Source organism: Vanessa atalanta, chromosome 7 (genome assembly GCF_905147765.1).
Source record: "Vanessa atalanta chromosome 7, ilVanAtal1.2, whole genome shotgun sequence".
Classification (NCBI taxonomy): domain Eukaryota; kingdom Metazoa; phylum Arthropoda; class Insecta; order Lepidoptera; family Nymphalidae; genus Vanessa; species Vanessa atalanta.
The window spans coordinates 9922155-9935604 of NC_061877.1; the positions used below are offsets into that span (position 1 = coordinate 9922155).

General features: G+C 34.5%; 1 protein-coding gene across 1 annotated transcript; it reads right to left on the reverse strand.

Moving 5' to 3' along the window:
- Positions 1 to 1289: 1289 nt before the first annotated feature.
- Positions 1290 to 12813, reverse strand: LOC125065341 (DNA polymerase zeta catalytic subunit). Its single transcript, XM_047672891.1, has 20 exons — positions 12551 to 12813; positions 12255 to 12376; positions 11962 to 12090; positions 11763 to 11857; positions 10744 to 11525; positions 9351 to 9525; positions 9173 to 9267; positions 7928 to 9087; positions 7687 to 7812; positions 6934 to 7618; positions 6572 to 6763; positions 5943 to 6063; positions 5139 to 5383; positions 4520 to 4677; positions 3887 to 4024; positions 3451 to 3588; positions 3113 to 3303; positions 2297 to 2524; positions 1796 to 2012; positions 1290 to 1473 (listed from the first exon to the last, which is right to left on the reverse strand). The coding sequence occupies exons 1-20, from the start codon at positions 12600 to 12602 to the stop codon at positions 1312 to 1314; spliced, it is 5211 nt and encodes a 1736-aa protein (XP_047528847.1). The 5' UTR covers positions 12603 to 12813; the 3' UTR covers positions 1290 to 1311.
- Between the last annotated feature and the right edge of the window lie 637 nt (positions 12814 to 13450).

The window sequence follows — 13450 nt, forward strand, 5'->3', positions numbered from 1 at the left end:
AAAAAAACTTATAGCTATGACTATGATACTTAAATATTTGCTAGCGGTGAGGAAAACAGAATTTACATTCACAAGTGGCATACTGATTTTATTTAGCAATCAAATTAAGTAAAGTTATTTCTTTATTTTTTCTTAAACCAATCATGCCGTTGTAAGAGAAATTAAATATTGTTTTTATTGCCAATGTGGCACCAAATTTGGAAACTTTTTTTTTTTTTTTTATGACAGAGGTGGCAAACTAGCAGGAGGCTCACCTGATGGAAAGTGACTACCACCGCCCATGGACATCTGCAACATCGGGGGGCTTGCAGGTGCGTTGCCGGCCTTCCAGGAAAGAGTACGCTCTTTTCTTAAAGGTTCCCAAGTCGTATCGGTTCGGAAAAACCGCCGGCGAAAGCTGGTTTCACAGAGTGGTTGTGCGAGGCAGAAAATGTCTTAAAAATAGCGCTGTTGTGGATTTTCGGACATCTAGGTGATGCGGGTGATATTTGGAATTTTGACGAGATGTCCGAAGGTGAAATTCAGCAGCCGGGATTAATCCCAACAATTCCTCGGAACATTCCCCGTGATAAATTCTGTAGAAGATGAACATCTCTACGCAAAGCCAAAGGATCAAGCAGATCGGAAAGGGCTTGATCGTCGATAATTCGAGCCGCTTTACGTTGGATACGGTCAAATGGAAGGAGCTGGTACTGGGGAGCACCCGCCCAGAGGTGAGAGCAGTATTCCACGTGAGGCCGAATTTGCGCTTTGTATAGTCTTAGACGATGGGCCGACGTGAAATACTGTCTTACCTTGCTGAGCACAGTGAGCTATTTGAATGCCAATTTGGCTTTGCCTTCCAATTGACCGCGGAACTGAACGATGCTCGAAACATCGACGCCAAGTATTCCGATACTAGCTGTGGCGGCTAACAGAATGTTCTCGAATCGTGGAGATACGACAAATGGTGTTTTTTTAGCAGTTAACGCGGAAACTTGCGTCTTTTTGGGGTTGAAATGGACTAGGTTTAGCCGACCCCAGTTCGAGACTTTTAAACTACTATACTTTTAGACTAAGACGTCATGTCCCTCCCTCAAACCAGAACACATCCAATACTAAGTATTGTTGTTTGCCGGTAAAATGATGACTTAGCAGGTTTGCATAAAGTCCTACCAACTACCTAAATTTTTATTTAAGTCAACTACGCCGGACATATTTTAACGAACTCATAAAAATAAAGGTTGCAGCTATATATAACATTTCTTTATTCATCTTGTATATTAAATAATATAATTTCATAAAAACGTAATTAATCTATAAAAATTGTTACTAGAAATCAAAGTTCTCTTTCATATAAGCAGGCGGTAAATTAGCCGTTATTTCTCGCATGTGTTCTATCTTCTGTTGAGATGACACTCGACGCCAAAGCACTGGACACTCTGTATTTTCGCATTTTAAATAGAGTTGATGATTACAACACGATTTGCAAATCTGAAAATTAGTGAATAAAATCAGGAACATATTTCCTAAGAATATTAAGAAGTACATCGGGTAATCAGCTATAAGTGAAATAAGTAATAATAATAAAATTCAAACTTGCGATTTCCCAATTATTTTTTTGACCCGAATCCACGCTTTTACAATTTACAAAAAAACCGTATATTTCAAAATACAGCTGTGCGTTCGAGTCGGAACAGCGTTAGTCTATGTACTCGCAGTGTTAATCCATAATATAAACAATTACAAAATTCCTGATAAGGAAAAAGAACGTGTGCGGGAGGGGGCTCTATAGTTAATTAATATCGTGAAATACCTGAAGGCACTGGTGCTGCTGTCGGTGCGCCCGCGCCAGCTTGTCGGCGACGGCGGTGGCAGAGGCGCGCGGGCGGGCGGCGCAGCGCGCGCACAGCGAGCGCGTGCCGCGCGCGCCGCACACCGCGCAGCGCCCGCGCTGCATGTAGCGCGCTATGCCGCCAGAACTGCCCGCTCGCTCTATCTGTGCCTCGCGACTCCAGCCGATTTCTTGCCACCTGTTTTTAACCGACTTCAAAAATTATAAGGATTTTCATAGGTGTGAATTTCTTAGAAACTAAATAAACGACATAATATATGCTTTCAGTTTAAGCTATTTATACAGTTAATGATTGATTTTATACTTTTAATGTATAATGAATAATTATAGACCAGCTAATAATAATAAATTATATTGATACATGTCAATTATTTTTCCAAAAAAAATATACTACATATCAAAAGAAAAAATGTGCACCCAGAAGAAAATAAATTTAAAGCAAAAACGAAATATATATCACACCACTTGAAGACGTCGACGCCCAGCAGCGACAGACAGCGATGCAAGGGCGGCAAGAGCACGCGGGTGGCGTAGTACGGCACGTGCGGCGCCAGCGCGGCGTCGCGCAGCAGCTCGGGCGGCGCGCGCGCCAGGCGCACGAGCGGCGTGTGCGGCGCGCCCGCGCACACCTGCCACGACACGCGCTCGCCCGCCCGCGGCGCCGAGCGCCCGTCGCGCGACAGCGACCGTCTGCAAGTACGCACGTAACGTCAACACTCTTCTATGACTACGGACTAATAAACGTATGCGACACGAATTCCTAATAACAGGGACAACGAAATGAAAGATTTTGAGAGTATGTAAAGAGATCCACTCTTTACATACTCTCACATGGTGCTTAATGCTTGTAATTCCAAAATACTAACCAACGACAAAACTTAAGTTATATTCGTAAATGTTCAAATGTTATATGTATAGGTAAGTCAGTGCCTTTAAAATAATAAACATTCACTAATAAAGAAGATAAAAATTTAGCTGGGAATACATTTTGAATCGTATAACAGGCAATGATCCTGCCATTTTTGCCATATTATGCTTGACAAAGAGGGTTTATAAGCACAGAAGAAAAAATAATACAGGCAGTATTTTTTGAATAAAATGAATTACCTTTACTTACTTTCCAACTTTCAGATTCCGAGCTGCTACTGAGATTTTTCCGAGAAAAAAACCAATAACAACATACCGACCTGGCAACTACTCAGATCTTATCATAGATACTAAGATAATCCCAAAGACTAAGTTTAATAATAAATTGGACATATTCCTAAAATTACTCACTTAGCGATCTCATTCGGAGGAGCAGCCGCACCTGGTCGATAGCCATTTGGTCCATGATATTCTCGAGTGAAGAACAGCTCTTGTGGCGAAAGTGTGCCATCCGTTAGTTTCGACAATAAGCCGCAAACGAGTTTTTTCACTCGAGACATGTCACCTGTTTCGAATAATTCGCAGAGAGACCTTTGGAGTAGCTGCAAATAATATTTCAATATGTTTATTATACATATATGAATATAGTAAATAAAAATAATAAATCAAAATCAAACCAAAAAACCAGGATTTACGAAGTCCAAAATACAATTTTTTCATCTGAATATATTTTTTGAGCATTCACAAACCTTCACACCGGCTGGACATCCATCACGACGCACTGTCTCAATACCTTTGGCCTCATATACTGGCTTCTCTTGTTCTGGACTCTCGTACATATAGCCAACGTACCGCTTCTTTGTTTGTAAAATACATGGTTGATAAACCTGTAACAAACAATTTTAAATTTAGCAGTTTGTAATTAACTAAAGACCGAATGATGAATGATGATGATCATCATTCATCAGTCAGTCGAATTTACTTTTGTTTTATTAATTTTAAATGGAATTCATTTGTAATGAAAACCTAAATTCTGGTTGAACTATTGTCTGACGTAAACGCATTTTGCATTCTAACTAACTTTACAGCTAACTGTGTTGCTATCAGCAAAGATAAAGATAAATTAATATCACGATCCTTATTCTCAATGGGCTACTATCGAAAAAAGTCGAGTTCTATTGTCACCTTCTCTAACTTCAAGGCGACCGGCGACGGGTTGTCGGCGGTGACTGCGTCCGCTATCTGGCGTCCGATATCGAAGGCGTCCGCGCGTGAGCCGCCCGGCACCAACACGAACATGGAGTCCGTGTCACCGTACACTACCTAAAGTAACGATAAATTTTATTACTATTGCTCCAAAAACAATTGCTGACAACTTTATAAGCTGTACAAATCCAAATATCATAATCCAGATATCATGATCAATCAAACAAACACACTCGTACATGCACAGAATTTATTTCACGTTGCGAGGAAGAACTGTGTGATACTTCAACTTACATATATTACAGGCTGAACAAATTGCTAAAATACGTTATCAGAACAAAAGAAAAAGAAAATATGAGTATACCCTCCTGGGGTACGTAGAGTTGTACCAAATTTAACTACTAATAAACGACGTCTGTTTAATGACTTTCATACATAGTTACTGCATACTTTTTACATTAGACTATAATTTTACGTAATCGTCCCTAATATTGCTGTCAGAAAATTTTTCATTGCAATGTGCAACCTTTTTCATTGGTCGTAGGAATACATTACGAGTAACAAATGAATACTTACTGAATAGATAAATAAATCAATCAATTTATAATATACCTTAGCATTCCATTTGCTTTTATTGACAAGTTGAATAGCTCGCTCTAGAGTTTCCCGGCCCTTAGCGACTACACTGTCGCCGACCTCCACACACGGCATGCGGCCGCTGAAGTTAGCCGCGGTGTAACCGTACGTAACATTCGCTATTAGCTTTAATCCTGTAAACAAATATTTATTTTATTATTGGTATGGAAAATCTATTGCTAACGCTGGTCCGCATTTACTTGGTGGTAAGCTGAGTAATTGATTGTCTAATCGATATACCTTTAAATAAGAAACCTTTGAAAAGGCTAAGTACTAATATTCAATAGTCAACTACACTTAACGTAATCTAATGATATGTACATTATATACACATAATATTATGTATGTAATTTGTTGGTAAAACACCAATTTTTTTTATTAACATGAACTCTCCATTCTTTTTATTTCTCGGTCGCAACGCCATCTACTAGATTTTATCATATATTTTTTAATATATATTGCTAGTCTAGTTTCTCATCACTTGAGAAAAACCGAAAACTAACGACATTTTAACAATCATTCATTCAAGAAAATATATTTTATCGTACGTGATAGTTTCAATGTTCATATTATTATATAACTAAAATAAAAGTACCCAATTGCCGCGAATGCATGGCCTTCTTGACGGCGTCGTCGGTCTGCAGCTTGATGCCGGCCTTGACGGCCTGGCGCGCGGCCAGGATGCGGCGCAGCAGCGCGGGCAGCACGCCGCGCCGCGCCGCCGCCTTCACGAAGCCCACGCCCACCGGCGACCAGTGCACCAGCTCCTTGCGCGACAGGCTTTCGAGCTTCTTCTGCGGTATTCTGAGACGCCAGGCTCCGAATTCGTATGGTGCGTCGCTGCAATTGATATCTTATCATGGCGCGACGACAATAATCGATTTATTTATTTTGAACATAAAAAATACCTTATTATACAAAATAGTGACGGACGGAACTTTGTCAAAACATATCGGAAAATGACAGTTCTCTGAAAATGAGCGTTAGCAAGAAATTTCTGGAACATACTTATCTAATTCTGGCAAAATCAAAAGCTTAAATAAGATTTACGCAGATTATATTCTATATACCTCTAGATCTTTATGTATGTGTTCAACTGTAGGAATTATTTTAAAATTTAATTTCATCGTTCACAAACAAGTTTCGCGAGTTATCGAAGCGAGGTTGCAGACGTTACCGGTACCACCGTGTCTAAAAGATTTCATTCGATTTTGATTCACCCTCCAGACCAATCATGGCACAAGAGACATGATATCTTAGTTAGAGTTAGTTAGATAAAAACGAGTTAATATTTCAAGAAATGAAAATTTATTGTATAATCCTGGAGTTAAGAATTTGACAATCTTTACACTTCCATCCTGTGCCTAAACATTTTACGGTCATGTCATATTTGCCTTACCCATTTATATTTTGGACTCTCCCGATGCATGTTGAAAAACAATAATTGTAAGCGATCATCATCGATGGATACAGACTTTGGAAATCCAGAACAATTACGGGATCGCTGTAAAAACGTGACTCTGTAACAAATAAACAGAGTTCTATTATATTTTTCTTAGGAAATTGAATAAAAAAATTGAAAAAATACAAGCAAATATACCTTGGACCAGGATTTATAATGATTAAAAATTAGTCCTGTCTGTATTCAAATATGAAATGTTCGGTTATCCAATGTAAGGTCCTAATTTGTTAAAATATTTGTTTACTTGGTGATTTTCACTCTTGACTGAATCATAATTGCGTAAGAGAATGACAACCAATCGCAATGCATAATAATTTCTATCAACCCCCATGGATTTATAGGCTTAAAACGTTGGAGAAATGGAGGAACACTATTTGAAAACACTCTCAAAAAAATGTTTATTATAACGTATCGAAAGTTGTAAAGTATCATATAAATAAAACTATTACTATTGAAGTCTATTAACGGTAGTTTTTGACGTTTATTTAGAAAAAATTAGACGTAATAGTACACTACCTCCAATTTTAGTAAAAAGTATTTTGCTGGAGTTGGTTTAGATTTCTAACCTGGTTCAAATATAAGTGGAAGACATTCCGGTGCTCGCATTTTAGCCCGTTGTTTCACGGTCGGTGATAATGCGACCAGATTGAGAGGTCTCGCAGCACGAAGCATTAATGATTCCACCCTGAACTGTGATCCTCTTGACAATACTTCCCACCATTGCAGCCCGAAGAGCCGAGCGAGTTCTGAGGTTCGGTCTATGTAAATAGAGATAGTGTTAATTTAATAATAAATATACATGATATGCATCCTCATCTCTTTTTACTTGATTTAATTTTTAAAGTTTAGGAGGTATTAATCAATAACTATTTTTAAAAATTACGTAAACTAAGTTAACGAATAAAAAGCTCAATAAAAGTACACTTACTTATCAGATCAAGTTTTTCCAACATTCTGACGGTTCCACTTAACTTTGTTAAATAATACTCAACAGGAATCCAGCGCAATATTCTAGATTCATCCTTCCACCATTCAGCTAATTGAGAATAACCATATTTTGGGACTCTTTCATTTAATATCACATACATACAATTCTCAAAACTATAACTCGATAACGCAAGTTCAAAGCGGAACAAACGCCACACATTAAACGTAATTCTCCCAATAACTCTTCCTTCTAGTTCAGTCTCTTCATTTCTGTATCGTTTCTGGCGATTCTTTTCAGTTATTCTGGATATTTCTTTTATAAATTCAAGGCCCAATACTTGAGCTCTTTCGACAACGTATCCCCAAGAATTCATTTCGATTTCATATCCACACAAAATATCTGGATCATGAGTTTTAACGCAGTCTATAATTTTCTCTAGTAATTCATTCTCACTGTTCAGATAAGTTATCTGGAAGTTAAACACGCATCTGTTTAAGAATTTTGGTTCTTTCATGTCGTCAACGACGAAAATCTGCGTGACATTTCTTTGCAATCTGTGATTTGGTGGGCAGTCATTAGTTACAGTCATAAATATGGCTTCTATTTGATCCTTTGTGGGGTCAGGATTCAAGTCTCCCCTGATAGATGTATGAACTTCTAAGAGCATGAGCGTAAGAAAATCAGTCTGAAAAATGACAACAATATTTACAAATGCTGTTTTAAATGACGATACATTTAGAGAATTACTTTTACCTCGACTGTTGGATTACTAAGTGTACTAAGTGTATTTTCTTTATTAGATTCACTATTTCCAAAGCAAAGAAATGCTCCATCTGGTTGCATTGTAATTTGTAGAGTGTTATTTAGCTCAGGATTTTCCTGTAATCGAAGCAAAAAAGTTAGAAGGTTAGTATCCATATTATCATATAGCAATAAGGAGGATAAACCAAACATTGCATAGATAATTTAAGAAACGAATTATGAAAAATATTACCTTTATTGTTACGTCCAAACTAATGCTACTGTTGAGCTCATTTAAATCATTTACTTGGGAATTTTCTATTTCATCTATATTCACATTTATTTCCTTTTCCATGACAGTTTCTTTGGTTAATTTATCTTTGCTTTCCACCCATCGTATAACATCGCTACTTAGCGGAGGACGTTTTAACGGTTCTAATATACATCGACGATTACTTGCTAATAATATTTTCATTGCGTCGGGTTTTGTGGATTCTTCGGTCATTTCATTCGTTTGTAAAAATAATAATTGACGCCAGTCTTCTAAGCTCGTAGAGTCTAGTACTTGACCAAATGGCTTTTGATCTTGTGTTAATTTACTATTTAGTTTTAATAACATTTGACCTATTTCGACCTTGTCACCGACATCTTTATGATTGGAATAATAAGGCTCAGGATTCCTTATTTTTGGAATTCCATACTTTTCCAAAGTCGACATAATATAGTTTTTAGTGGGAGCTCTGATTTTAGGAATTAGTGTTATATCATTCAAACTACTCGTTGATACATACGTTTTGATTGGTGTATTTGAAATTGTTTCGCATTTGATACCAACTTTTTCTTTTTCTTCCGCTTTTACACCAATCGACTGTTTGTCATCTGTTTTTTGTGATTTATATTCTGCAACTGATAAATCAAACAAATGCGACTTGTCATAGAAACTTTCGATTCCCGTTTCATTTTCATCAAAGGATGACTGATTAACCTCTTTATCAGAACTGTTTGAGGATTCCTCTTGTTTTGGATTGCAAAACTTAATATTTGATGGGCCTGCGGTTGGTTCAAATTCATTATGGATATCATATAAAATAGCTGCGTCCACATTAGTATTATGTTTGAAGCTAACTTTGGAGACTAAATTTACAATAGAATCTTCATCAACAGAACCTTGTTGAATAGACTCGTCACCGCATTGTTCTGTAAAAGATTTTGGTTCGGCCTTACATTTTCTTTTGATATGTAAATTTGAAATGTTGTCAATTGTCTCTCTAGAAACATTAATTTCCTCAACTTCATTCATATCGCTATCCTCGTTCTCTTTAGCTACGTTTGTTTCCACTTTTCTCTTATTTTTTGGCCTTGATAAACCTAATTTAAAAGATCTCATTTTTCTTTTTCTCACTTTCTTTACATCTATAAAAAGAAAATATTGATATCAATCATATGTGATTCTTTGAGTTAAAAATTATAATATATAGAATGCCCGATCATAATTTACGGTCGTCATCGCAAGTTCCATCCAATTGTGGTATACTAGCTCCATCCCAGAATGAATCATGCCAAGATTGAGAACTGTCGCTATTCTCTAGGGTTCTGTAAAAATTTAGTAACATATATTTTAAAGCAAAAAATCATATTATACTTACTTTTCAATTAACATTAAATTAGCGAAATACCTTTCAGGTGGATTTAGAATGATTGTGTCGTCGTTGAATATCTGTGAATACTCTGCAGTGTCAGAATCTAAGTCTTCATCTTCATTTGCTGGTGTTCCCATGACACTATCATCTTCTACAACTTTTTCATCAAGATCTTGCAGCATATCGACTAGTTCTAAGTCATCATTGTCCACTAAAAGCATCTGTTTCTATTAAATTTGGATCTCGACTGTTATTATAATTTATATTACTATTATGCATTACTATAAGCGTCACACATGCACACATGATATCTTAGTGTCTGTGTTATATTCAGGGTAAGAATAAAAAAAATAAAAATCTAAATAATTCTATATTCAAGTAGGCTCATACGAGTACTTTTAAATCGTCATGTTCAATTAAATGTAAAGCTACTACCGGTTTCGATAGTAGATTTGTATTGTGAATTTTATAGCGAGAAAAACGGCAAGAAACCCCGTAGTAACTCTTTCCCACCATTTTAATTACAGAGTATATCAGCAAAGTACAGTAACATTTTCATGTATCTTATTACTAAGCCCACTCTTTGTTATCTTTAATATAACCTTGTACTGAGTAATATACATTATTTATCCATGTTCTTTTTTTGTCATGAGCGTTAAATTTTTTAATAGGCCAAATTAAAACTAACAGGAATCTTAGAATAGAAAAGAACACCATGGCCCAGGAAGGATCTTATAACTTCGCGGAAGTCGAAAACTAGGTGTTACTAGTTTACCTTTCTTCTTCGTGCCTGTAATTATATCTAAATATTTATATTATTGTGAATATACAAAAAATTGTTTTAAATGTATTGTGAAACAACTGTAATTATACCCACTTTATTAAAAGCACTCTATAAATAGAACTCTTTGCAGGATGAAAACAGTTTCTATATCGGTAGCGTTACCTTAAGCAAAATGCCGTAAGACAAAATATAATGAAAGTAACCAAAGTATACCAATCGAGCTAGGTCAACATCAGTTAGTTGTTTAACTATTCTAACCGCGTATGCATTCGGATTCCATTTTGAGACTAAATTGATTCCCAGAAATACTGCTCTACCTCAATCATAATCAAATGCTTTGAATAAATCACAGAACACGCCAATAGCACTCCGATGCATCGTAAATATAACTAATTAATGCCCTTCCAGCATCAGTTTTTTAGCGACTCCTAGTAAAACCAAATTGATTACTATGAGTAAGTGAACCAGAAGTTAGCCAGATGTTGATTTACCTTTTTTTTTAAATATTTTGCACTACGACGGAAGTATAGTACTAGGACTATAATTACACGAAGCGATTTTGTTTCAACTTTTTAGATTATTTATTAATACACACCTATAATTTAATGTGGAGGTGCCATTGTGAGTAAACAAATCTATACTTACATAAAATTTGACTGTATCTAAGAGAGAAACTGCTATTTAATGCTATATCTTCATCAACTAATGTATCGTCAACGTTATCGGTATATTCAGCTGTTTTTCTTATAGTTGAATTATTGCTTAAGCTGGTAACATCCTGGTGTATATGATGACTTATATCAGTAGCATTAAGTAACTGTGAATTTTCTGCAGTTTCAGCTGGATAATTAATTAATTCTTCATTAGCTTCATTGGTCATTTCTTTAGGTTTATCAATTGCATTAGAAACTTTATTATGCATGATTAGCTCAAATTTACTGTGTGTATCTGTTTCTTTAAGATTTATCCTCCCTTGTGACAGTGATTTTGAAGACATGGACATGTTAAGTTTTTTTCTTCTCTCCAGTTCCTGATTCCATACTTCTTCAAGTCCTGGGTTTTCAATGCCGTCACCCCTGCCTATTCTTTGTCTATTTAATATATGTGAAGCAAAACAATCAGCTTCATAATAACAACTACTCTCAGGTTTTAAGCTTAATTCACTAGATCCTGCTGGTTCATCACTATACTGGGACACACCAGATTTACGAAACTTAACAGTTTGCAAATCAATATTGCTCATTCCAAAGAGGTTAAAATCTATGAAAAATTGTAATGTGAAATTAAGATGGGCCTCATGAGGTTGTAAGGCTTGGCCTAAGATGGCTCCATTGCTGCACAATTCAACTGCTTGTTTAATAAGACCAGGATTATATAAGAATATTTTCAAAAACAGATGTACTTTGTCATGAAATCCATAGAATGGTCTGAAATAAATAGTTATAGCTAAAAAACTTAAGTATATAAAGGTAACACTTAACTAAATTTAGTCTTTTGAAACAATAGCTTTACATTAATTATTTTAAATAAATAGTAATCATTCAATGTATTTGAGTGAAATAATATTTAAAAAAAAAATAACATAACTGTTTTTTTTTTGTTATTGTACAAGGTAGCAAGCAAATCAGCTGTATAAGAAAAAATAGGGCAAACGCTGAACTTACAATCCCTTTACAAGTGTTATTTTATACACATGTTGATTAGTTGATGTTGCTTGTTTTAAAGCAATATTTAAAGCTTTATCCAGACTGGCAGCAATCTAAAAAAAATTACATTAAATAATGAACAATATTAATCAATAATGGCTATGTTATATTGTTATTTTTTTTTTTTTGTATAATATAGCCCAATTTGTACACTTACTTGGTACAAAAATTGTGGTTCTGGATTTGGTGTAGGGCATGGTATGTAAAAATAAGGAAATACCCCATGTATATGTAAACATGCTTTATATCCTTCGGATGTAGAGCCAAATATTCTTAAGATTGGTACCTGTAAGAGATAGTAAATGAACTTTATCATTTATATATAATGTTTTAATACACCAAAAATTAGAAACCAATTCACTGTATTAGGGATAAAAAGTCACTAAGTTTATATAGTTAAAAAATATAAATTAATATATATATCATATCATATTATTACAAATTCTTTACCTGTTTTATGTCAGAGCCTCGAAATTCAGAATATATAACATCTAACCCTGGTAGTGGTCTTGTAAGATAATGATCGCAAACAACTATCCGAACTGAAAATTCTGGTTTTATCTCTGTTATCGCTGAAAATAACAATATAATATATAACGAAAGAAATACTAAAGACAATCTAAATTGCTAATTTACTAACGTCTGTCTTAAAAGTTATATTATAGCACAAAAATACAAAATAATAGAATATGTATGTAAGTTTACTATTATATTTAATTAAAAGTTTTAATAAAGTAGATTATTACTTAATTCATTAATTTTGTCCGTGTCACCTTCCTCTCTGAGGCTATCTAACATATTCGTATTTTGTAATGTTTGTTAAATTTAAATAGTTTTTATTTCAATGCAATCTTGTTCAAACTTGTCGATAATGAGCAGTACGTAACATTTTTCATATTTTTTTTACATTATAAAACACATTAAAACTAAAAAAAATAAGCTTATTGATATCAAATTTATTATTTTATTTGTACAATGTTTTATAGTACATTATAAAAAAAATAAGAAAAGTGTATATAGTTGAATTTGTTTGTTGACGAACTTTGTGACTTTGACAATTTGACTCGACCTCAAAGACCGACTTTCTTGAAAGCTTAAAATTTTAAATTGACATTTCCTACTACTCGTCAGCAGTTATAAACAGGGGCGGAAATAAAATATATGATTATTTATATAAAGATAATTAGTTTACTGTAATAATTTATCATATATTTCCAATAGTTTTACACTGCAGGATGATATTATAATATATATAATTGTCTCCATCATTTACTTAACGTCCAGCAAATATTACTTCTCTACCATTAGTTTACACCCTTTTAATTAAATATTTCATTTCACAAACAAATTCAATTCATTATATCGAGGCTAGCATATAGTTTTATCTACAAATATTGCATTATTTCTACGAATCTCATTGTAAATTAATTATAAGACTAAATAATTATGCAAAAAAAAGGTATTATATTTTATATAGATTTTTATTATGACCATATGGCGTATACAACAGCTTTAAATTAGTGTTGGTCTAGTATAGTAAATTAAATTCGAGTCTAAATGTAATATAAGTTAATGAATCAAATACACAAGAAGATACAAAAATATATTAACACTTTCAAATGGTCTTTAAAAACTATGCTTTCTTC

Bases quoted from the DNA above. Each gene is read 5' to 3' on its own strand.
- LOC125065341 (XM_047672891.1), bottom strand. From the start codon at position 12,602: ATGTTAGATAGCCTCAGAGAGGAAGGTGACACGGACAAAATTAATGAA. The intron at 6,764-6,933 runs GTAAGTGTACTT...CTATTTACATAG, and splicing joins GGAAAAACTTGATCTGATAA to ACCGAACCTCAGAACTCGCT. The intron at 4,678-5,138 runs GTACTTTTATTT...ATTTGTTTACAG, and splicing joins CATGCATTCGCGGCAATTGG to GATTAAAGCTAATAGCGAAT.